Here is a 25572-nt window from a genome sequence, read left to right on the forward strand (position 1 = left end):
AAGAGGATGTGAATAAAAGTGAGTATTGATGTAATCAGGCGTTTGTATGAGCTTGAAATACTGAAGTGGATACCAAATGTATTAAATGTTAAAATCCTTTAACGCAAGGTAATGTGCAGCCGTTGGATATTTTTTAAGCCTAAATGAGTAATTCGTTGCGGCTCTCCGGCAAAGTGCACTCAAAGCACCTGGTGTTAAAGGTAACCTTGTACCCTGGAAAATACTGCAATGTCCTAACAAGTCAATTCCAGTGCCCAGCCAATGCCCAGCGCTCCTTTGCTGCCACCCTGTGGTAGTTTATACCCAAATTATAATTCTAGATAGATACTCAAAGACCAAATCGTTGGTGATGATCAGACTCCATATCTGCCGCCATATACTATCGAGGCAGAAATATCTGCATCAACATAACAAATATATTAAATTAAAATTACAGGTACCTCGTTTATTTTAAAGCAATGAATGGGGGTCTTTATAATCTGACGGAGGAATATTTCAAACCAGGAGGGTGTGCTTCGTTTCTTCTAGCACCTTCCATGAAAAACCCGCCTAAAGTGACGTCACAGTGTGTCAGATGCAGCCCTCGCGGCACAGCTGCTGTCACCGAGAGCGAGAATCTACAACAAAAACACCATGGCAACAAACCACTAGAACATTCTGTAGCATTATAATAACACACATAATGTAAAGGCGTTAGCGTGGACTGATAATAACAAACATATCTTACAGTTATATTATCTTACTGTATCTCTGTTTGCATTACATGATGCCGAAAAGCTAGCAAAGTTCTTGTGTTTTAAAATGTCCACAATTCAAGGCATGGAGATACAATTAATAAACCAGATGATCCAGGCGATTACTCGGTTACATCAAATCATTAATTAACGTTAATTAATAGGTAATTGATGCTTTTATTAGCGACGCCTTTGACGCCTATAACTTACCTGCTCCTAAGGATTGTTTTAAAGTAAAAACAAAAGCTGAAATCGCAAAACTTTTTGGAGGAATTCTACAATACAACATTATTATTATTATTATTAGTTGTTGTTGTAGTTGTAGTAGTAGTAGTAGTATTGACGCTTTTATTTTTGGCGGTATCATTGTAAGACGTAATAATACACTCTGTTAGTACTGTTTGAGTAGTTGTTGCCCTACCACGGTTTCAAGCTCCGTCCAGTGTCCACGTCCTCAAATACAAAACAAGCGCACTTGTAGTCTGGTGCGTAAGGCGCTTGCGTCAATGTTGTTGAAGGCCTGCGACTAGCCAGCGTGCTAATCAAACATTCGGAACGTGAACTTACGTACATATTTCGTAATTAATAACCTTCGGATAGCGACTTTTATCCCATTGCACGCCACCTAATCGGGGTATGTATATATGGTCCTTTTCAAGTTGATTCCGAACTCGTATTTAGCCCGCCAAAGTGAGTTTTGCCTGTTAGGTAACACCAGCTCTAGCTAATGTTCGCTTAACGTTAGCCATATCACTTTTGCCGGGTTTGGTAGCGTGCTTAATGCTAGCTTTAGCTAACTAAGCTGCTAGTTTCTTTGGTAACTTATTTGCGGTTGAGTTGTTTTACACAACGTATCGCCATCAAACAAACTAATAATACATCAGACATGGGGCTTAATGATATTAAGTTAGCCAACGTTACCACATTAAGGTAAGATAACTTAAAGTAGCGTTACCGTTACAGCAAAAGTCACAAAACGATGTCAGATTTGTAACGTTATGCCAAACTACCGACACAACATGGCAGTGTCTTTTTAACTCACTTACTTAGCTAATACTTATGTTTGAACCGTATTTCTAATGCTGAATTTACATTGTTTGGTGTGTGAGTTTGAACACTTCATGCATAGATGGACTACTAATGGTAACTTATCACTGTTCCTTCATCAGCTCGGTCCGATAAACACCCAGAATGTCTTTCCCCCCTCATTTAAACCGGCCGCTGTTGCCCCCTCCAGGGATGCCCCCTCAGTATGCTGGCTTCCCCTCAGGTAACAACCACCTGTCCTAAAGGAAATGTATACTACATCCGCTTTCACTTTATCTGCTTCAGTGTTGAACATACCATTTTAATAAGGGACACTAGCATCCTTTAGGTTAGTAAAAGGGGACTTGTTTCTGGAAGGTTTAACGTTTTAACTCTATAGAGAAACCTATTGTATTGGAAGTTACAATAATTAACAGATATTAACCAACTACATTCTAGCATATAAATGACTTTGTCTCTAGTTGATGTACATTTCCTTTGACTGCTGCAGGGACTCCAATGATCCCCGTTCATGTGGGTATCATGACCCCCACCTCTGCCGTAATGGTTCCTTCTGTGACAGTGGTCAGTAAGCCTCCAGTCCCCAGGAAGGATATTGCTGCTGTGCGAGCCAAAGACAACGATCTGAACAGTGGCCCCACCACCACAGTGTTTGTGGGGAACATATCAGAGAAAGCTTCAGATATGCTGATAAGACAACTGCTCGCGGTAAGGGACAGAGAAGGATTTAAAAATAAGTAACAAGTAACAAATCCATCCCTTTTTTGCCATTGCCATCATGGAGTTTGGACACCAAATTTTGTGGGCAACCTGTTGAAAATGAATCCTGCTGTGGCATTTAAAACAACACAAAACAAATCCACTTCTGCTTGAGTCATGAACACTTGCGTTTGTGCTCATGTTATAGAAATGCGGAATTGTTCTGAGTTGGAAGAGAGTCCAAGGAGCATCTGGCAAGCTTCAAGGTAATTCACAATACTCGCAGTGAACATCATTAGGCCAGAAAATACTTTCACCCATGGCTAACTTGGGTGATCAGCTCTTAGTTCACTAGATGATTTTATTATTTTAATGTCAATATCTGTTGCAGCCTTTGGGTTTTGTGAGTACAAGGAGCCAGAGTCCACATTGCGAGCACTGCGGTTGCTTCATGACCTACAGATTGGAGACAAAAATCTCTTAGTGAAGGTGGATGCCAAGACTAAAGCTCAGCTGGATGAGTGGAAGGCTAAGAAGAAGACTGTAAACGGGGTATGTGCCTGTATTTTGTTGCCTCAGGAATCGATCATGCGCCTAACCTTGTTCCAGATCTCTGAATACCTGCCCACATCTTAGATTTTTAAACCTGGGCCATCTTTTCACATATTTTGGGGTCGAAAAGACTAGTAGGTACAAAAAAGGAGGAACTGCTAGCAAAACTTTATTTCCTAACGTTACTCCAACACAACACACTCCCCTCTCCAACCCTGACTCGCGTTTCAGTTGCCTTCCTGCAACAACTCTCTTCACAAGATTTCAGAGGGAAAATTTTCCTTGTTTGAGACTAAAGTTTCTGGGGTGTCACAATGGGTGTCACTGGGAGTCACCTGTAGGGATCCTTTCCATGATGTTGTCAGAAACCTGGTACAACAGTCTGAGCACGTAATTTTGATGGCTACCAATGCCCCAAAGGAATACATTCCAGCCGGCTGAAGCCATCTACTGCACGGATTCCAAAACCTTTTATACCTACTAGTCATTTTGACCCCAAAATATGTGAAAATAGGGCCCAGGTTTAAAAATACTGAAGTTACTATTATATAAAGTGATTCAAATAAATGGTTGTGTATTGCAGTGACTAAATTATACCATCCACTCCATGCTAACCTAGGATTGTTTTTGTACTGGCAGGATGCGAAAGCTGAAGATGGAGGAGATGATGAGGAAGAGATTCTAGACGAGGAGACAAAGAAGAAAGATCAGATTATCAAAGGTGCTATTGATGGACTGATGCGGGAATATGCTGCCGAACTCAACGCGCCGTCACAGGATGAGGACTCGCAGCGACGAAAGAGAAAAAAGGAGAAAAAAGAAGAGGTACACCAGCTTTCGTTCACACCTCTTTGACATGTACTTGTACCTGGAACTTTAAAATGTAAGTGTTATTGGAATTTCTTTTGTATTTTCTTTTTCTTTAGGACGACATTAACACCATTGATATGGAGGAGGACAAGAGAGACCTGATTTCCAGAGAGATTAGTAAATTTCGTGACACCCACAAGGTAAAGTGGCTTCTTTCGATCTTGTAGTTGACATTACAGGTTTTGGACAGCAGCTGATCACATAGTTCACTCCTAGAGCTTGCACATTTAGTTGACACATTTACCAAACTTTTTTTCTTTTGATCTCAGTAACATGCATACTGCACTATCAAATTGGCAGTCCTTAAAATTTACACCACCCAACATATTAATTCGCCCCATATGATATCAAATGTTTTCATGTTTAATGTTCAAACACCACAAGTAGGTAGACAGCTAGTGTTTTGTCACCTTTCTCAGGCCTGTGACCACCGTAGTGAAAGTATCTAGGTGTGACAGTTATAGATCCATTCTTCATTCATCACACAAAAATGCATGGAGACGATGTAAAGTTACTTTAAAAGCTAATCTATTCATTAAACCCCACCATTATGATAGTGATCATATGGTGACTAAAGCAAGATGAATCTCAGAGCTTTGGAAAAAGTTGCGAGGATAGGATGTAAGTATCAGCCTTCATTTACTATATACATATACTGGGCATCCCCCTCTTGAGGACTTGAATAGGGGCAACTGTACTGCACGTGTGTGTGTGTGTGTGTGTGTGTTGGTCGGGGCTTATGTGGTTCTTTATTCAGCCAACCATTTGAAAATAAAAAATTCTCCCCCCAACATTTTTGATATATTGTTGTCTTGTGATTTTGTCACATTATTGGTGGTGGTCCCCAAAGATTTAAAGTCAGTGAACCTGTGCGAGTCCTCTGTAAATTATGATCTGTCTTAATGGTGTGTTGAAGCACAAGGACTCTTGTCATAACCACTGCAGTGACTTTGGCTGTAGCTTTTATTATGCTAGTGTCGGGGGGGATGCCCTCTCCACAGCAGCACACTGATCTGAAGACTGACGAGGTACGTGCTCTCTGTATGTGTGGTTGTGTGACTTCTCTCTTCCATCCCTTGCTCTCTATCAGTGTCTTACTCTCTCTGCCTTATTTTTTTTTTCTTCTTCGAAATAGATCAATGAGTTCATCTATTTTGAAACTGTACAGGATGAAACTCAAGTACACAGTCCGATGTCTTCTACATTATCTAAGAAAAAGCTGAAATTTTGCCAAACCAAAGTTCTGCAACCAGTTCAAGGAATAAACCAAAATCAGGAAACGGCACAATTAGAGGATCTCTAATCTAATTTAAAATCTTTTAAAAGTGAAATACCAGTACTGCTTCTTTTTTCCAAATTCCAATTTATTGCTCTTGCTTTTTTAAGAATTATAATTGCTAAAACAATTTTGCTGAAACAGAAAACAAATTTAAAAAACCACCTAGTTCAGAAAACAATGAATAAAAGTCTGACAGACTGAGATTCTAAAAGCAAAATTATGTTAAGATAATTTTCTACTCTGAGCCGTGCAGTCGGTCAAGTATTTATTTAACATGCCATGGTAGACACTCTACAGAGGTAAGTAAAAAGCAAAGTTGAATCAAGGCACAGAGGTAATAATAATTAACCTGAGCTAATTAAGTTATAAAATTATTTCTGACATCATCTTTCTCATAAGTTTCCTCCCTTTGAGTTGCATTACACCCAAGGCTTTTAGTTTCGTCTGCATTTCTTGCTGATGACTGACTGTATTTGGCTGGATATGACTGCGTTGTAGCTCACATATTGACATAAAAAAGGTAATTCTGCTGTTGCATTTACCGTCCATTACTCTGTAACAGTGCAAGGATCCTAAAAATAATGGAAACGCAGCACTCCAAGCTTTGTGTTTCTTTGTGTTCAGTGTTCAGATTCTGTTTTAACTGTAAATGCTGCCACATTAAAGCTCAAAGCCTTGTGTGTAACGGCCCCAAAAAAGGCAGAATTGAAGTGTGTGTGTGTGTGTGTGTGTGTGTGTGTGTGTGTGTCTTGGTAATGAGTCTTGAAGAGCTGCTGAAGACTTCTGTAGGGGTAAGACCGCTTCTCCAATTTTATTTATCTGTGCAGAAATGTAACTGATGTTCATTTTTTGATTTAGCACTTTACCGAATGCCATGTTACCCATTGAAGTAAAGGTTATTGTTTTTGATAATGATGATGATGATGCTTAAGCAAGACAGAATCCCATAACGTTTTTCCCTTGTATACCGTGTGACCTGCTTTCCTCCCAGGCCTAACTTAAAAGGCTTGTAGGGGCAGCGAAGGGCTGAGTCCATAGTTCAACACCTGTAAGTCACAAACAACTAGTTCAACAAAAGACTGACGCCTGTTTTCTGTTTTTGTTTTCCTTGTTTTGAGAGGAGGACTCTTAAGGAGAGAAAAAGCATTGTCTATTGCAGCGCCTTTTTCTCATTACGAAAGCCTCAAGTTGAACATGTTCCACAGATCTTTTTGAGCATTAAAGTGGTTTCCAGTTAAATTCTTGCTAAACTGTATTTCATACTGCAAGTTTGAAGCACCACCATATTGCTTTAGCTGAATCATGAAGCTGTCTCTGAGGGAGAGCCTTTTGATCCTTCCAGGTTTCCCCAGTTAGGATTCCAGCTTCTCTTACAAGCTTTGCACTGATTAGTGTAGGGCACGTTCCTGTATGAAACCCTTTTTAAGATCTGGAAACCACTTGATCTGTGCACAGTAGCTAGTTGACTGCAAAGCCTCACTGGATCTCGTGTGGCATCAGCTGAACCAGTCTGTGTTTTGCTCTGCAGAAACTAGAAGAAGAGAAAGACAAGCGGGAGAAGGAGCGGCAGGAGTTCGAGCGGGAGCGGAGGGAGCGGGAAAAAGAGCGAGAGCGGGAAAGGGAGCGGCGGGACCGAGAGAGGGAGAAGGAACGGGAGAGGGAGCGGGAGAAGGAAAAAGAACGGGAAAGAGACAAAGACCGGGACCGTAGGACCAGAGAAAGAGAGCGAGACAGAGACTGGGAGAAAGACAGAAGCCGTGACAGGAGCACCGAGCGCAGCCGATCAAGGTGAAGATAAAAGCCTCATGTCACAGATTTCAATCAAACATACCAGAGCTGTGAGATACACTGTATGTATAACAGAAAATGTATAGTCACCAACGTTGACAAAATCTAAATTGTGATAGATTATCTATCTGCAGTTGTAAGTGATGCACAGTGATTTCATACATTCCATGCTCTGTTTCAGCTCATTAAATCTAAAAGTATATTGTCAGTTATCAGCCAACCTGACTTAGTTTAAAGGCTCATACGTAGAGCCGGGGTGTTACGGCCAAAAATTTCACGATTAATGTCAAATCATCAAGTTGAAGAAACCAGACAGTTAAAAAACAACAACTATTCTTTATGATTAGAAGATGACAAATACTTGATGCCCAACAGTGGATCGCTTATCAAATCTGAGGTTCAAAACTATTATGATAAAATATTTTTTTCAACAAATATGCATGAATAAATTTAAGGAAAATCTTTTTTCACTCCCTTTTCCTCAACAAAATAAATATCTTAATAGAAAAAGTAAGTGCTATTTCGTTCGTGATTTAAATTAATTACATCAAACATTTATTGAACATTTTGTTATATTGTTATTGAGGAAAACGTATATTGCGATAATTATCATTGTTTTATTGCCCAGCCCTATAATTGGTGCGATAACAGTGATGTTGCAGGTTCATTGCTTGTCATGCCGTGTGCAGTAGGTGTAACAAAATATTGGTTGCAGTCTTATGTTTGACTGTACATCACCAATTTTGAGGGGAGTCAGATTGTGCTGTGAATGCCAAGGAAAAAAAATTATATTATATAAAATATCTTACCTTTCTGTTTCTGCAGGGAGATGAGTCGAGACCGAGACAGAGAGAAGAAACGGGACCAAGAGGATGAAGAGGAGGCGTATGAACGCAGGAAGCTGGAGAGGAAACTCCGAGACAAGGAAGCAGCCTATCAGGAGGTAGGGAAGGCTGGGAGGTTATCTGGGCTGGAACCGAAATCACTCAAATCAGTGCACTATATTTACTCTAAGCCATTGAATTCAGAGTGTGAAACTTATACACAGCGCCTCAAAATCCTGCAATGGAACAAAAGTACAGCATGTACATTACTTTCTGCTAACAATCACATAATGCAAATTACCATTGACAGGTTACCCGTGGGGTCTTAAAAGTATTAAAAAAAGTCTTACATTTCAGATTCCAAAAATAAGGCCTTTAAAAGTCTTAAATTTCATCGTTTACCAAAGTCTTTACCAAATGTTTTTTCTCGTCCTGTCAGAAGATTTAATTAATGCCGTAATGTCATAAATGAATACTTTGTGTGTGTGCGACTTCATAATATACTCCGTTTGGTGTGACTCTGATGGTATACGGCAGTACAGGTAACATTACTGTTTACATCAGTGTTCAGCTTTACGCTCTGGACTGTGAAGTGTTCGCGGTGCACAAGCTCTGGCATCCAGCTCTGCGCGAATCAGTCAGTTGTTAGAAAAGAAAAGAAAACGTCTCTGACGTGCTACTAACGTTAGCTCGACGACTCAGAATGGGCAAGTGTCTGAAATTCAGAAAGGCAAAGATACGAACAAGTTAGTGGACAAGGCTGAGGGCAGTGGCGCTGAGGTTAGCGCAACAAGCTGATCGGCGTGCGAGCGGCTGTTATGCCGAATTTTGCCTGCCTGCCGAGAATTGCATCCACCTCTCAAATAATGTTTTTAAACTCTATAATATTCTTTGTGGGCATCAATGGTGATAAATGATTCGAAGTATATATTTTATGAAAGTTTAGAGTCTTTAATATTTTAATACACTTAGTAGAAGTACCATTGGCGAGCGCTAATGGAACACCAGAGCTGGAAGACCTGCTGCAGGTTACTGGTGTGGAGACAGGTGTGTATGAGACGAGGACGGGTCTATGTGTCGGCGTTGACAATTCTACCATAAATTGGTGCAGAAAATGTCTCCAGAATGCAGAAAATTAAGTGTTTTAGTGCACAAAATTTCCTAGGGGACCCCCAGACTCCCATTTAAATATACACTCACCTAAAGGATTATTAGGAACACCTGTTCAATTTCTCATTAATGCAATTATCTAATCAACCAATCACATGGCAGTTGCTTCAATGCATTTAGGGGTGTGGTCCTGGTCAAGACAATCTCCTGAACTCCAAACTGAATGTCAGAATGGGAAAGAAAGGTGATTTAAGCAATTTTGAGCGTGGCATGGTTGTTGGTGCCAGACGGGCCGGTCTGAGTATTTCACAATCTGCTCAGTTACTGGGATTTTCACGCACGGAAAAAACATCCAGTATGCGGCAGTCCTGTGGGCGAAAATGCCTTGTTGATGCTAGAGGTCAGAGGAGAATGGGCCGACTGATTCAAGCTGATAGAAGAGCAACTTTGACTGAAATAACCACTCGTTAGAACCAAGGTATGCAGCAAAGCATTTGTGAAGCCACAACACGCACAACCTTGAGGCGGATGGGCTACAACAGCAGGAGACCCCACCGGGTACCACTCATCTCCACTACAAATAGGTAAAAGAGGCTACAATTTGCAAGAGCTCACCAAAATTGGGCAGTTGAAGACTGGACAGATGTTGCCTGGTCTGTTGAGACATTCAGATGGTAGAGTCACAATTTGGCCTAAACAGAATGAGAACATGGATCCATCATGCCTTGTTACCACTGTGCAGGCTGGTGGTGGTGGTGTAATGGTGTGAGGGATGTTTTCTTGGCACACTTTAGGCCCCTTAGTGCCAATTGGGCATCATTTAAATGCCACGGCCTACCTGAGTATTGTTTCTGACCATGTCCATCCCTTTATGGCCACCATGTACCCGTCCTCTGATGGCTACTTCCAGCAGGATAATGCACCATGTCACAAAGCTCGAATCATTTCAACTTGGTTTCTTGAACATGACAATGAGTTCACTGTACTAAAATGGCCCCCACAGTCACCAGATCTCAACCCAATAGAGCATCTTTGGGATGTGGTATAACGGGAGCTTCGTGCCCTGGATGTGCATCCCACAAATCTCCATCAACTGCAAGATGCTATCCTATCAATATGGGCCAACATTTCTAAAGAATGCTTTCAGCACCTTGTTGAATCAATGCCACTAAAATTAAGGCAGTTCTGAAGGCGAAAGGGGGTCAAACACAGTATTAGTATGGTGTTCCTAATAATCTTTTAGGTGAGTGTATGTAGGCATTGAATATTTTATCAAATGGTATTTAAAATATGATCTTGTCTTGTTCTCGTGAACCCAATATTGTAAATCGTGCATGTGAGCAAAGTGTATCTTCACACCCCTAATCTGAACCCTTACATCCCCACCACTTTTCAACAAAAAATGACGTCCTTGATTCATTTTATCTTATCAAAGTACAAACAACAAAAAGCTATAATGTGTTATAATTAAATGTTTTATTAAATTCATGTAACTTCGTAAATGATATTCTCTGGCTTAAAATTAATACAGATTTTCCATTTAAAAGGCAGTGAAGTTGGTATTAAATTTCATCCTAGGTGGTCTTAAAAAGGTCTTAAAGTCTTAAATTTAACTTTGAGAATCCTGGGGGTACCCTGATTGAGTAACTCGACACCTGTCAGCAATGACGCAAATTTAGGATGACTCAAAAGTGTAGTTTAAGTGTTACAATAGAGTAAGCTACAGACAATGTATTATATAGTGAGTAGTTAATATGTTGAGTGATTTCAGATACAGCCATGGAGAGTTAGACACTGCTATGTAACTGCACGGTCACAGGTAGGGGTGGGAATCGCAGGGTACCTCACGATACGATGCGATACACGATACATGGCTCACGATAACAATAATATCATGATACCGCAATTCTGCGATAATCGATATCGCTTGACAATCCTAAAGTGATACATCACATATCTGTTTCATATCTGTTTAACTATTAATACAAAATACCTGTGAAAAAGTTTACTATTTATTTGCTGCAAATCCAAACTGTTTGAAAGCAGCACAATTCTGCTCAGTCTGTAAATAAAACTACAGAGCAACTATGAATATTTTTTTATAAAATCCAAATTCACTGAATTTTTACTGCAAATACAAATTGCTGTGTACCACCTAAGTCTAATCTGTACATCACATTATATTAATAACTGTTCAGTGACGGTGTTGTGCTGCCCTTTCTCTTCCTTCTGATAGCTGTATTTTTAGGCATCTGGGAATATTGGGTTGCTGTAGCTGGTCTGTGTGGAGTGCAGCTCTTTTTTATTTCACACAGAAATCAGAAAACGTGTACTTTTAAGTATTTGCACAGTATGTCACTCAGGATGTTCAGCATGTGAAGCAAAATGTGTAGTTTGTTAAGATTGTATTTTCGCGATTCTAATGTCCGTTATCTGTGTTCTCATGTTAATGGAGATTCCCATTATGTTAGCATTGAGCTAACTGTCGAAGCGCTATTTTAAAAAAAAAAAAAAAAATTAATTAATATTATGTATTGATGGGCTGGAATATCGATACAGTATCATGGAAAAATGTACGATATATTTCTGTATTGATTTATTGTCGCACCCCTAGTCACAGGTACATTTTATCACACTGCTAGAGCCTAAGTTTCTAAATGTAGATGTTGAAAATCATTGGGAAACCCCCAAGATAACCTACACTTAATCTCTCTTTTATTTTGCAAGCCTGAAATCTTTGTCTCCTTCTCCCAGCAGCTTATATTAAAATAACAACACGTTTTACTCTTAGCTTGACGTGATAGAATTGTATTTGATTGTTGCTAACCTGATTACTGTTGCGACTACAGCGTCTAAAAAACTGGGAGCTCAGGGAGAGGAAGAAGGCACGGGATTACGCAAAAGAGTCGGAGAGGGAAGATGAACGTCGACGAGAAATGGTGAGAGCACATTGAATGACTACTGATGTTCACACAGGTGTCCTGTTTTACTTCGAACACTTGGAAAGTTTTAACTTTTTAAATCTAGCAGAATTTATTAATCACTCTTAATTCCACTACAAAATTTATTTGAGGTTCATGTTACATGAAGGGATACATTTTGAGTTAATTAAGTTATATTTAGTTTCATTAGAATTAAATGTGCATATGTTTGAGTCTTTCATGTGTTTTGTTTTTGTTTTTTTTTGTTTTTTTTTGGCATTTTCCTTTTAATGATTTGATTAAATAAGATGGACAATAAAATTTGTAAGCAGATTTTATTATCTTGAAGAAATTTCAGTGTGGTCCTGTGTGTCTTTAGGTGAAAGAGGGCAAACGGCTGAAAGAGTTTCTTGAAGACTATGATGATGAAAGGGATGACCCCAAGTACTACAGGTAAGCAACATTAAAAAAATTAATTTAAAAAAAGCTGTAGATTGGCAAAACATTGTCAAATGCACACAATTTCCCCTGTAAATAGAATTCGCATCTGATAGGCATCCTGTAAATAGCCTGAATTTACAGATGCAGGGCTTAAAGTTCTCCGTCACAGTGCCGGAAGTCCGCATGGATATGTGTGTGAAGCGCCAGTCATCAATCTCTGTCGGTGTGTGCACAAAAGAAAGGGACTGGCACTTCCTGACTACGTGGACAATCGTTGGCTATTGTAGGCTGTGGACAGGGCATCAAATTTTCTATTGGGTCAATTAAGGCGTCACTCAAAAGGTCAAGGTGTACCGTTTTTTGTTTGGATACTGTAAGAACTGTAGTTAAACGATGTAACAGCAGTCTGTGTGTATTGATTGATATAAAAATGCGTTTTGGACTAAATATTTTAATGGATTGGATCGTCTGAGTCTTTGGCAACATAGCTAACAAGGCCAGTTTTTATCGAAATGTAATCCATCGATAGGCTATGGCTTTTCTGGTCCATGTAGATCATTTTTCTTACATGTATTTAGTGAATGGAAACAACCCACACAAATGAAACTGCTGTCGAGAGAGAGAGAGAGAGAGAATATACACTAACATTAGCCCAAATACTGGCCGATAAACAAGGCAACATGTAAATGGAGAGTACCGGCAGGGCAATAAAACAACAATAATTATCTCAATATAATTTTCCTCAATAACCGTATAACAAATGTTTAATGTATTTAATTCATTTGAATCATAGACAAATCAGCACTTATTTTTCTATTTCGATATTTATTATGTTGAGGAAAAGGGACTGAAAACAGATTTTACCTAATGTTATTGATGCATATTTGTCGAAAAACGATTTTGTCATAATTGTTTGTGTCCACTGTTTGGCATTAAGTGGCACAATTAACTGTCTGGTTTCTCCAACTTTCACTCAGGAGCAAAAATCAGCCATTAAACTCGAAAGAAACAATGATTTGACATTTATTGTGATAATTATCGATATCCAAGGATATGAAATTGTCCCACCCCTAATCCAAGCCACTATGTCCCCATCAACCCCTGAACACACAGAAAATTTTCTGCAGATAATAATAATTATAATAATAAATTGAGACAATGCCAGAAATGTTGTCAAATTTAGGTAAACATATAAAGACTAAACCTTAAGGCTTCATTTCATTGCCCAGCATGAAACATCTGAGCTATGAGGCACATAAACATGTAAAAACACTGAGACGCAGCAGATGCTGTGTGACCCAGATCTGACTTATAGTAGCAGACGCAGTACTGCTGCTACAGCTATTGTTCTGAAGGCTGTTATTTCTGGTGTGACCCCTAGGGGCAGTGCGCTGCAGAAGCGTCTCAGAGACCGAGAGAAGGAGATGGAGGCAGACGAGCGTGACAGGAAGAGAGAGAAGGAGGAGCTGGAGGAGATCAGACAGAGGCTGTTAGACGAGGGACATCCAAACCCAGACGCAGAGCTACGCAGGGTATGCCTGTCTATTCTAATAATGTGTGTGTGAGTGTTTGTCTATATATCTGTAGTGAGTGGCCATGCTGTCTGCTGTCTTTGTGAAGGTCACTTGATCATCCGAGTCTCTCTGCATCTCTGCACGTGTGGTGTCCAGCTTTCATTGTCTGTTGACCTTCCTTTCTGTAAAACACTGTGATTGGCTGTTAATCTTGTGCATATCTGCTTCTTATTGGTCCAGATGGAGGAGGAAGAGGAGGAGCGTCTCAGACAACCTCCCATCATCCAAGAGCCGGAACCCGAGGAGGAAAGGGAACGCCACAGGAGTTCACGAGAGCGCAGGGACCATCGGGACCACCGAGACCACCGAGACCACCGACAGGACCGGGACCCTCGACAGGACCAGGACAGAGCAGAGGCCCGATCACGGCCCACCCACTCGGACAACGAGATGGAGGAGGGCGAGGAAGACGATTATGACAATGACGAAGATAACCCAGATGCAAAACCGTGCTTGAAGCCCACAATGCGGCCCATCACAGCAGCACCCTCAGTGTCGTCGGCCAGTGGCAACGTGTCCCCTAACACGCCCGGGGACGAGTCGCCCTGCGGCATTATAATCCCCCACGAAAACTCGCCCCCTGAGGCCCTGCCGCAGGAGGAGCACCGGCCAAAGATTGGCCTCAGTCTGAAACTGGGTGAGTCTAAAAGAAGCAAGTGTCCTCACTGTAACGTGGACAGACACGGCGCGCTCACAGGGACAGCTAAAACTATTAGTCAGTTAGTCAGAAATTTGATCTGCAACTATTTTAATAATCAGTAAAAGATAAACTCATTTTCCTACCTAACTCGCTGCCAAACACTCACTTAAGCATATTCTGCTTTTCTCCGTTTAGATCATTGTTAATTAAATTGGATTTTTGTCTGACGATAAAACAAGCAATTTGAAGACGTCGCCTTGGGCTCTGGGAAATTGTGATGGGCATTTTTCACTATTGTCTGACATTCTACAGACAGAGATTTAGTATAAATGTCTGTCATTATAACAGCCACCAAATTCACACCACGGTTCTGTTCTGTCTCCACGCATACTTTCATTCGACTGGAAAAACTTAAAAAGCTGTCTTTGTTATGATTGCTCTCTCCACCTATAAGTGATTTCAGATTATTAATGTAAGCATTCCACTTCTTTGACTTTTATTGGAACAGATACTGGCAAAGAAGAAAGTAATAGTTTAAGCAGGATTCAGTCTCTGCAGTACAAGAAGCCATGTTATTCTATCCGAGTAAATTCAAGTGGACTTTATCATCTGTATAGGACAGTTGAATTCATAAAGCTCCTTGTCCATCTCAAGGTGCCACAGGAAGCCCCAGTCAGCCCAATGCAGTTAAGAGGAAGAAGCTGCCCGTGGACAGCGTCTTCAACAAGTTTGACGACGAAGAGGCTGATGAACAGCCTCGCAAGAGGAAGCTGGTGCCCCTGGATTACGATGATGACAAGAGCCTCGGGGTGGACGGAGCCGGGCTCTCCAGCATAAAGGGCGCCAACACAGAGGAGAAACGTAAACACATCAAGAGCCTGATAGAAAAGATTCCCACAGCAAAGCCTGAGCTGTTCTCCTACCCGCTGGACTGGTCTATGGTCGACACGGTGAGGAGAGAAAGAAAAATGTCTCATTGAGACGTTTTTAACCCGTTTTAAGCAAACAAGTTTACTGAGAATATTATCTTTTACAAAATTGGCCTTCGGGACTAGCTGCACAGTGACATTGTTTAAAAAAAGAGTATATTCACAAACTTTGCACTGCTGGCCTCATTCGGAAATGGCAGCAGATGGTAATACCACTTCTAAAACGAAGCCTGTGCCTTCATCTCTTCTTCTCATCCTTTTAGACGTTAATGGAACGACGTGTTCGGCCCTGGATCAACAAAAAGATTATCGAGTACATCGGAGAGGAAGAGGCAACGTTAGTGGACTTTGTCTGCTCCAAGGTATTGATGATGTGACGTTTGCACATTTGACTTCATTCAGACTTGGGTGTGAAAGTGAAGCATGAAATGATCCTGATGTTTTTTTCTTTCCCAGGTGATGGCTCACAGTATGCCACAGAGTATCTTGGATGATGTTGCCATGGTGAGTAACTATATGAATAAATAAGCCATCAATTTGTTTTCTGCCTTCTATTAAATTCATGTTGACAGATAGTTCTAACATTGACAACAATGTTCTGTTTTAATTTTGTTAAAAGTATATGTTAACAGTCTGCCTCCTAGTCAAAATCATAGAATGTATATAAGTGGACGTAGTCATCGTGACGTCACCCATTGGTCTGTGAACTCCTAATAAACTTGGGGTATCTCCAGTGCCGTGGGTAGGAGTCACTCTAGCCTAATCCCGTCCTGAAGCATACTCTGCTTTATGGTCAATTTTCCACTAAACGGGACCATGATTTACTAAATGAACATCATGTTGTATTGAAGAAGACTTGAAACTAGAGATTGAGACCATAAACTCATTAGGAAAGTTTACTGAGATAATTATTCATCTGAGAAGTGGGGTCATTTTACCATTATTTGTAATGGAGCTGGACTTCTTTTTGCAACCAAAAGAGTTGCCCCCTGCTGGCCATATAGTAGAATGCAGGTTTAAGGGACTTAGACGTTCGCATCAGTTTTCTCACCGGAAGCTTCCCGCTTGGTCAAAATATAGTATTAGTTGTAGTGCAGTATGTGAGAAATTACAAAGGCTGAATGAATGCAAGTCATACATACCATCATGTGTCTGACTTGTTTACCATTATCACATCCAGTCTGCGAGGGCAGAATGTGTCAGTTTTATTAATGCACTGTATGAGCTCACTCATCTCCATGGGTGTGAATTCATGTTCTTAACCCATTTGTGTTGCTGGATATAAACCTACATCTGCTCTACAGCAATAAACATACAAAATTAATCAAACAATTTTGATAATGAGTTAACTGTTTTGGTATTTTTGTTTGAAAAATGACAAACATTTGCTGGTTCCAGCTTTCTATGTGAGAATTTGCAGCTTTTGTCGTATGATGTTTTCTTTGACAGTTACTCAGACAAAGCCAAAGATTTCAATACTGTAAAAAAAAAAAAACAACACTAACATGGCTTTTAGTTACTTAAATCACTCAAATTTCCCTGCCTATAATTAGGACAGGCTTCTATATGGGAGAGGCCTTTAAATTTCTTTGCCATGCCAGTAAATCTGAATAATACTTTCGTGCTCATTATTTCTGTAAAATGAACTAAATGACTGAATTGTGGAGAATCTAATGATGTGTAGCGCGTCCATATTGGCGTGCATGATCAAAGCAGTTCAGAAATAGTTCAAGAGGTTTTATACATCCAAAGAACTTCTATAAAAACCAGACCAGGCATCTAATTGAAACGTACATTTATTGTGACCCTGCGACCCTGTATGCAGGATAAGCGGTTGACGATGGATGTATTTATAGTGTGAAACGTGTGGCCACACCAGGCCAGTAAAATGAAGAGGCGTTTACTTGGGACTATGCTTTGTTCTGTAATCTTAACATTAGGCTGTAACCTGGATTCGAACAGTGGACGTTGCGGTTAATGGTCAGCATCATAACCCAAATGTCTGTCTCGTCTAACTTCTTCAGGTGAAACTGTCCTTTTTGCTCCTTTTAGGTTCTTGATGAAGAAGCTGAAGTCTTCATAGTGAAGATGTGGCGGTTACTCATCTATGAAACTGAAGCTAAGAAGATCGGACTGGTGAAATAAGCAAAACAACCACTGAATGAAGAACCCCCCACCCCCAACATTGTGTATAATAGTGTAGCATCATTTTGTCACCCCCCAAACAAAGCGGCTTGTCTTTATCAGTACAGACCACTTACAGATTCTGGTCATTCTCACATGTGCAGCAGTTCAGGTTTTTTTTGTTTTTTTTTACCCTAATCATACTCAGGCTGCATTTGCCCTTTCTGGTGCTGACCGTGTCGGTGTGCTTTTGTGTGTATACAGTACGTCAGTATTTGACTCTGATGAAATAATTCTGAAAGGAAACTACGGACAGACACCCACAACCATGGTTTTGTTGCCAGATAAGCTCTTGTGGTCCTATACTTTTATTAGTGTACATGCCGACACGCACTTTGTGGGACGAGTCATCTGCAGCATCAGTTTACCGATTTCATGAACTTTTCTTTCAAGTCTCTAAGGTGTGGAGTCTGGCTCGCAGTTGAATGTGAGTTAGCTAAGTGGACACAGACTTGAGTATGCATAACTACAACAAGGATGTGATTTTATATTTTTTTCCCCAGGGTTATTTATTCAGGGATTTGGACGCAACTTTTGTTTATTTCTGTCGAGCTACCAGATGTTCCTTCTTCATTATCACATTCCTAATCAACATGTTGGCATGTTTCGTCCTCCAGAACATCTAAAAAAAAAAGACCTAATTGTCATTTGAAATGTGTCTGAGACACACTGAATATTTTGGGTAGTGACACCCCTTCAGCTGGATAAGCACACCCGCACATCATAACCACTAAAGGAAATTGAGCTAAGAACAGGAAAAATGATTTGAAGTTGTGAAGATGCTCTCCATTTGTTTTTGTATTGGTGAACATTGAATAAAATTGATTTTTATAACAGTGTGTGAACCATTTCTCACTACCCAGCATTAGTGTCTTTGTCTTTGCAAGGTGTCTCGCTTTTAAAACTTAAGTCCTCTCTTCTATAAACTTGAATAGCACTGAGAATTTGCAGCTTCATGGACAGTAACTTGAATGTTCCTCATTTGTGAAATGCCATGCCAACATTTGCATGTCTGATGTAAACAAAGCTTTAAAAGTAACAACATTGCAGACTTACAGAGTTCAGTTTGAGAGCGATAGCACGTTCCAGTCGCTTTTGTGTTTTGTGGTGGGAGAATCTGATATTTGGTGCTAGAAAGTGGTTACAAAGGGAAACAATCTTTCCATTAAAAACAGTTAGGTCTGGTGTCATTTCATTCAATCTACTGGTAGTAGTCGACAAAGACTCATTGAGCTCAAAACTTCCAGAACTTTATTGATGCCATGTGAGCTAAACAAGAGCAGGTCTTGCCAGTAAAAAACCCTTTCACTGGAAGAGAAACAGCACAAAGTCACCACTGAGGGTGTTGCGACAGACGAGCTTATGCGTTTCCCCTTTAATCAATCAATCACATCCAGTGACCAGCCAGAGATGAAGTGCCATGGATTTTGAAGACACTGAGCTCTTAAGCAAGAGGTAAGTGAAGGCCACTGCTTGTGAACAGTTGTTTTAGAGTTATCGTTTATTCAAATCAATGTACTTAAAAATAGAAACTATACTGATGTTTAATTTGTACTTTAACTTTCCTTGTGTCCATGTCTGGGTAAGAATACCGATTTTAGTACGATCTTCTGAAACAAACCTTGCTAATGAACAACCCCAGACGTTTGCCAATCAACTTAACGCCAGTTAATGTTTGCAATGTGAAAGTTATCTGTTGGACTGAATTGACTGCAGCTATGTCAGTCCACATTTCTCCTTTGATGTTTCCGTCCCCCACCAGCCTTCCTCCAAGGACAGAGTCTAGTCCTCCGCTTTGGCCTCCATCTCCTCGGCGTCGTCGTCTCCGTCCACCTCGGCGTTCTCCCGCTCTAGCCTCTCCAGCTGCCGGGCGAGCTCCGTCTCATCTGTGTCTGTCACCACCTTGGGCTGAAGGGGACAAATTCAGTTAGTTTATGTAATAATAATAATAATAATAATAGAAAAAGTAATAAAAGATTAGGAACATGTCAAAACAGAGATTCCCATTCAAAAAAGAGAAATTCTGTACAGTTCCAGATGAAAAAAAAATATATCTCCGATTGAGTAACAAAGTAATATTTTGGGGAAAAGCAAGCAGTATTGTTAAATAGGGCTATACGATTTTGAAATAATCGTAATTTGATTATTCTGACTGAAATTGCAATATTGCGATACTAGATCATTCTCATTTTTATTGAACAGTGAATTTTGCATGCGTTTTCTTAAGTGTGTAGAATATGATGTGTAGGCCAGCACATCTGTGCAGCATGATGATATTTCATAAAAATAAAAAAAAAAGTTTTGTTGACACATCACCTTTAAACAAATATTGCACCTCCTGGTATTTGATAATTGCAGATGGCCATATTGCAATTTCGATTAATTGTTCAGTCATATTGTAGAAAGAAAGTGTCAATATTTTGTGATAAAGTTAAAATTCACTAGAGAACTGCATAATGCTACGAGTTAAAGGTTATAACATGAGAATGAAGTTGTAATATGGGAAGAAAAATATTCATGTTAGATTTAAAAGAAATATAACATGAATTTGAAGTAGCATTTTTTTGAGTCAACTTTCCCCTCCACAGAATTACAACTTTTTCTTCTTCTTCCAGAAATTAGGTCCTTATTCATTTGTGATTCAAATGAATTAAGCCAATTTATTGCACATTTGTTATATTGTTAGAGGAAAATTATATTGCAGTAATCATCATTATTGTTTTATTGCCCAGGCTTAAGTACCTTGAATTTGCGCTTAAGTACAGTACTAGAGTACATTTTTGAAAACATTAAACTTCAAGAAACAGTAAATACTAAAAGGGGGGAAACAGAGTGCAGGGAGTGGCTTTCACTATGGAACAGTTGCATAAAAAAGTCACTCACTTCCATCTGAATGTTAAAGACGCCTCTCTTCTCTTCAATCTTCTCCTTGATAGCAGCCATGGCCTGGTTGAGGACAGACAGGCCCTCTGTGCGCTCCAGAGTGGTCGTTGTCATGACGTAGCGAGGAGGAGCGATCAGGTTGATCTGCCAAGAACAAGATCATACTAGTCTTATTAACACTGCATCAGAGGCATTTACACTAACAGCGCTTACCCCCTCCAAAATAAAACAAAAGCAGTGGGTTATACCTGGTAATTCCTTTTAGTCTATACAGCATATAAAAAGAAGAGAGTGTACGAACGTATAGCTGAGAGTGGTTGAAGCACCAATATTACCTTGATGGGCATGGCCTCTGTAGAGCAGCCAAGACCGGCTCTCAGAGCCTCCTTCACTGCATCGATGCCCTCATACCCGTAGCACGCCACTTCAATGTCTGCAGGTGGGAGAGGAAAAAGATGAACAGGTTGTCACATCTTCACAGTGTTACTTCATGGTCAAATGTTGCATTTAAAGTACACGGTTACCTGCTCTGATTTTGACAGCCTGTGGAGTGAGTCGCCTATTGATGTTATCAATCAGCACGGCCCTCTCCTCCTCTGTTAAGTCCAGCCCATCCAAAATGGCAGGATCTCTGAGGGAGGAAAGATATTCAGTGTTTTGATTTGACCTCATCAAATAAAACATCACTTGCATACGTTCCTTGTGTTTTAAGACGTTCCTGTGATTAGCCTCGCACTAACACGCGACAACTTACGATACGGCCTGTTTGAAAACGTCGTAAGCACCGTATCCTGGCCGCTTGTATTTCTCATCGAAGACCCAGGCAGTGCGCTGGTACAAGCTCTCTAGCTGCTCGTCCTTAGTGTATTCCAGCACCTCTGCCACATGTCGCAGGATGCTGTACACCTGCAAACACAATAACCCGCATCAGCTCAGTGCCAGTACTCAAAGGTCAGACTCATAAAAACATTGAAAAGTTTATAAAAGATCAACGAAACGAAAAACTCATGGATGCTATAGTTTTTCATAATCCAGAAATACACAGAAAGGCGATCACCTGTTTCCTTTAAACTGTATTTATGATGATATGACCTTTGTCATATATGAAAGAGTCCCTTTTTAACAATGCTGACACATGCTTGCAGTTATTTCAATAGTTACTTTGTTTATTAAGCCTTTGGGCACAATTAAACTTACAGTTTTAGATTTGGTGAATTTATCTTCACACTTGATGGCCTCCTCGGGTGAAACTCTTCTTTTTGATAAATCAATGTACCCTGAAGACAAAGCAGAGAAGAGGTGATGTGACATTTTTTCCATGGCACAATAGATTCAGAATCCTCTCACAGGACAGAATCTGAACAGAAATGAGTTCAGAAGGAGCTGGCTGTCAAAGTGCTAATAGTTTCTGGGACGCCTGGAACGGTTAATGCTGATACAGTTAACTGATTAATCAATACAATGACAAATAAGCAATTCCAAATTTGATGGGTCACTTTCTGGTTTAGGCTTCACATGTAGCTTGATGTTCTTAATGGCTCCATTATTACAAATAAAATACACTGTTTTACAGTTGATCAGGCTAAACTCATTTTAAGGAACATTTTGGGGCTCTGCAACTAGACAGAGGTATTAGAGGTTGACCAATATGATTTATTCAATGACATTTGGAGAGTGGGCGGCTGGGGATGAATATCAAAACAAAGAAAAATAATGTAATTCCATGCAGAGTACAATCTAATATACACGTCATCTCAGCCAGTAACATGTTGTTTTAGGTGGATTTTAATTAATTAATAAAATAGAAAATTCCTTTGGTTATACTGTAGATTTCAGAATGTGACTGGTGTTTAAGGTACAGCGGGGTACAGTCAGAAGTGAGCTATACCTTAGTGCCTCTGCTATATTCGCATCTCACTTTCCAGGTTATCTTGTAATCATATCGATGAAAGTTCAGTCACAATTTTTTGTTGTGGTTGTTACATAATGTCTATTCCACCTGCCACTGGCAACCAGAAAGTAACTGTCCTTTATACAACCTTAAGGCTTGCGCTGACTACACGATTTTCAGCGTCGGCCGATGGCCATGCCGTTCACATTACACAACTTTCCGTCTTGTGACGGGAGTCTTGAAGTCACTGTGGCATTCACACTACGTGACTGATTGGTGACACACTACGAGAGCTGACAAGGACTCTGTCACCCGACGCTGGTCTCCAAACCACGCTTTGTGAAGAAAACACACGTGAAATGTGAAACGGGAAATGATGCAAACCTACACATAAAACAGCTGCTGTTTGTTATTATAAAGAATTGCAATTATAAAGACAAAAAATATGGGTGAAAGAATGGATTAGCACACGGAAGTAGCAGGGACTTTCTGTGCTACAGAGAGCTGGAGGTGAGTAAAAAGTGTTTTGCGGAGAAAAAGTAGCTGCCTGTTCTGCCAGCTGCCTGCTCTCATTAGCTGGATGTGGATGTCGAGTCAACCGACTCTTCCAGATATTTGGCATGCTAGATATCTGGCAGACGTCGGCGATGTGTCAGAAATGTCTCAGGGGGCCATTTTGGGTCATTGTGTAGTTCACACATAACGACTGGTGACCACCGATTGACCGCTGATTTACCCCCGATCACAGCCTGACGGTCGAGGGTAATCGTGTAGTAATCGGGCTAAAAATCGTGTAGTGTGAACTAGACCCACCGGCTTTCAGCTCTTTAGCACCCTCCAGCCTGCACTTACCCTTCTCTTTGTCTACTCGAATGACGACGACGCACTCATTGCGGCCTATGCGGATGAGCTTGTTGATGGAGCGGATACGTCGACGTGACAGTTCGCTCAGGAGGATCATGCCCTCGATATTGTTGTACTCCAGAAGGCTGACGTAGGCGCCCATCTCTGCGATGGACCTCACGTTCACCATCACAACATCCTCCACCTCTGGGAACCGGTGCTGGTAAAATCGACAGCTGAGCCCCGGCATCGCTGACAGAACAGAACCAAAGAGAGACAGGACAGGCCACAAATTTTAGACATCATGGTCAGTTTGCAGTGCACGTCATGAAAAGGATTACAGTAACAACTGTAGTTTAATGTCAGTATAATGGCTTCTGTGTTTCTGGAGGGAGTTTTCTAAAGTTTGAGACGATAACCCAGATGATGCCATAGTGATGTAATCAAAGTTAAATCGTTTGTAGGCTTGAATACAACAAAGTTTTCAACAGGAAGCGTGTGTTACAAACTGGGTATGTGGAGTCTGAAAGATGATGACAGAAGACTATGGGGATTGTAGGCCTAAACTAGAAATTAAAAGTCAGGATATCTCAGCCTCTGCTGCTTTGGTTCTGAACAGGATTTTTGACCCAACTTTATAGAAGTGTGATACTAAATCGCCCTTTTAAAAAGAGTGTTATGTTTTTTCTATATCTTCAATATTGTACAGCTCAGTTTTAATTTGATTAGGGCTAGAACAATTAATCGAATAACAGATTAGTTGTCAACTACTAAATTAATAGCCAATCTGTTCGATAATCGATTTGAGTCATTTTTTAAACAAAAATTATCTGATTCCAGCTTCTTGAATGATGTATTTTCTGGTTTCTTTACTCCTTTATGGCAGCAACTGAATATCTTTGGTCTATAAGATGTCAGAACCCAAACAACTAATCGATTAATCTAGAAAATAATCAACAGATTAATCAACAATGAAAATAATTGTTAGTTGCAGCCCTAAATTTGATTACGACGACGATGATGATAATAACATCTACAGCAATGGTTTCCAACCTGGGGTTTGGGATGCCCCAAAGGGTCCCAAGAAATATATCTGAGAGGTTACAAGATATAAAGACATAAACTATGTTAACTTACTCTGTTCTCAAAGTTTTTTGGCTTTTTTTTCTTGAGAAACAATTCACATTTATAAGCTGGTTTCATTTCACATCCACACAAGGTTGATAACTTGTGATGAAGTAGACAACAATACATACTGATCCACTGATCTACAGACAAATAATGCACCAACTACAAGGACACAATGCCAGGACCCATGGTGATTTCACAGAGCAATATATAGGCACATTTTCTGATTACAATAACACTGACTTGCAAATAAAATGTTGAATTAAAAAATATCCGGTAGCCTGTGGAGACAAGTCAATATCAAATGCTACATCATCACTTCAGATCTAGGCCAGGTGAAATGATTTCTAGCATAGTTGCCAGTTCATTAGGTCCACCTAACTAAAACTGAAGCAGTGTAACAACAGATGTCTTCATGAAGGTTCAGAGCTCAGGCTTATAGTGATAGATGTTTCTAACATTTAGGATATCCTGAATTATATAAATGGGGTGGACAAAATAGTAAAAACACGCCTTAAATATTAAATTAACAGTCTGAAAACAATTGAAATGACATTTTTAATTCTGTTTCTGCCTGTGTTTCACTTCCTATGAGTTTAGCCTGGAAAATATCCCCAAAATAATTACAGCAGTTTTAAGTGAACTTGCAGTGTAATGTCAGGCTCTGGCGCTTTTATTTAACATACTGGGATGTGAATGGGATGATGCAATGCAGATCAACTAGAAGCCCCTTACTGTTTTCAGTTAAAAGCAAAAACTGAAAACACTAACAATAATAACGCAATACATAATTGTACTGTAGCATATTAACAGCGACTGTAGTTAGTAACAGTTATATAATTCAATACTGAGACCATAATCTCATTTAAGGACCAAAAAACAGTCACTTTAATATTCCGTTAGCTTCCTGGCTAATAAACCCTGTTCCCAACTCACATGCGGCACATGCACTGCTGACGAGGCTAGCCAGCTAGCAGCCCCGTGTGTTCCCCACCTCCCCGGTAAACACCTCCTTTCTCAATAAAAAACTCACCTGTGTCATATGGTTACAGAACGATACACTGGAATGTTCTGTGCTGGAAGTGCTTAAATGTCCCGATTATCTTTTCTGCGGAGACTTTTTTAAATGAAGAGTTCTTGGCCCGCTAGCTCACATACATGGGTGTGCTAATTTCTCGACCCGGAAAAGATCGCCAGAGCCTTCCGACATGCGCATGTGCACAACGGTGTTCGGT

The 25572-nt window shown here is 40.2% G+C and overlaps 2 protein-coding genes across 3 annotated transcripts; one reads left to right on the plus strand and one right to left on the minus strand.

Annotated features, from left to right (window-relative positions):
* The first annotated feature begins 1205 nt into the window (after positions 1-1205).
* On the plus strand, positions 1206-18428 carry rbm25b (RNA binding motif protein 25b). Of its 2 annotated transcripts, none has more exons than XM_038727786.1 (17): positions 1206-1368; positions 1904-2004; positions 2272-2489; positions 2689-2746; positions 2872-3032; positions 3672-3857; positions 3959-4042; positions 6710-6969; positions 7795-7912; positions 11753-11842; positions 12204-12277; positions 13647-13797; positions 14020-14476; positions 15134-15429; positions 15672-15770; positions 15865-15912; positions 17461-18428. In XM_038727786.1, the coding sequence occupies exons 2-17, from the start codon at positions 1926-1928 to the stop codon at positions 17551-17553; spliced, it is 2472 nt and encodes an 823-aa protein (XP_038583714.1). In that variant the 5' UTR covers positions 1206-1368; positions 1904-1925; the 3' UTR covers positions 17554-18428. The 2 variants fall into 2 exon arrangements, with proteins under 2 accessions (XP_038583714.1, XP_038583715.1); XM_038727787.1 differs by lacking the exon at positions 1206-1368 and adding an exon at positions 1498-1664.
* A 392-nt stretch (positions 18429-18820) lies between these two features.
* eif2s1b (eukaryotic translation initiation factor 2, subunit 1 alpha b) lies at positions 18821-25541 on the minus strand. Its single transcript, XM_038727791.1, has 8 exons — positions 25371-25541; positions 23219-23461; positions 21673-21752; positions 21230-21381; positions 21000-21106; positions 20811-20908; positions 20476-20619; positions 18821-19500 (listed from the first exon to the last, which is right to left on the minus strand). The coding sequence occupies exons 2-8, from the start codon at positions 23457-23459 to the stop codon at positions 19375-19377; spliced, it is 948 nt and encodes a 315-aa protein (XP_038583719.1). The 5' UTR covers positions 23460-23461; positions 25371-25541; the 3' UTR covers positions 18821-19374.
* Between the last annotated feature and the right edge of the window lie 31 nt (positions 25542-25572).

Source organism: Micropterus salmoides, unplaced genomic scaffold (assembly GCF_014851395.1).
Source record: "Micropterus salmoides isolate LMB-PRFRI ecotype aquatic unplaced genomic scaffold, ASM1485139v1 Ms_hic_scaffold_18, whole genome shotgun sequence".
Taxonomy (NCBI): domain Eukaryota; kingdom Metazoa; phylum Chordata; class Actinopteri; order Centrarchiformes; family Centrarchidae; genus Micropterus; species Micropterus salmoides.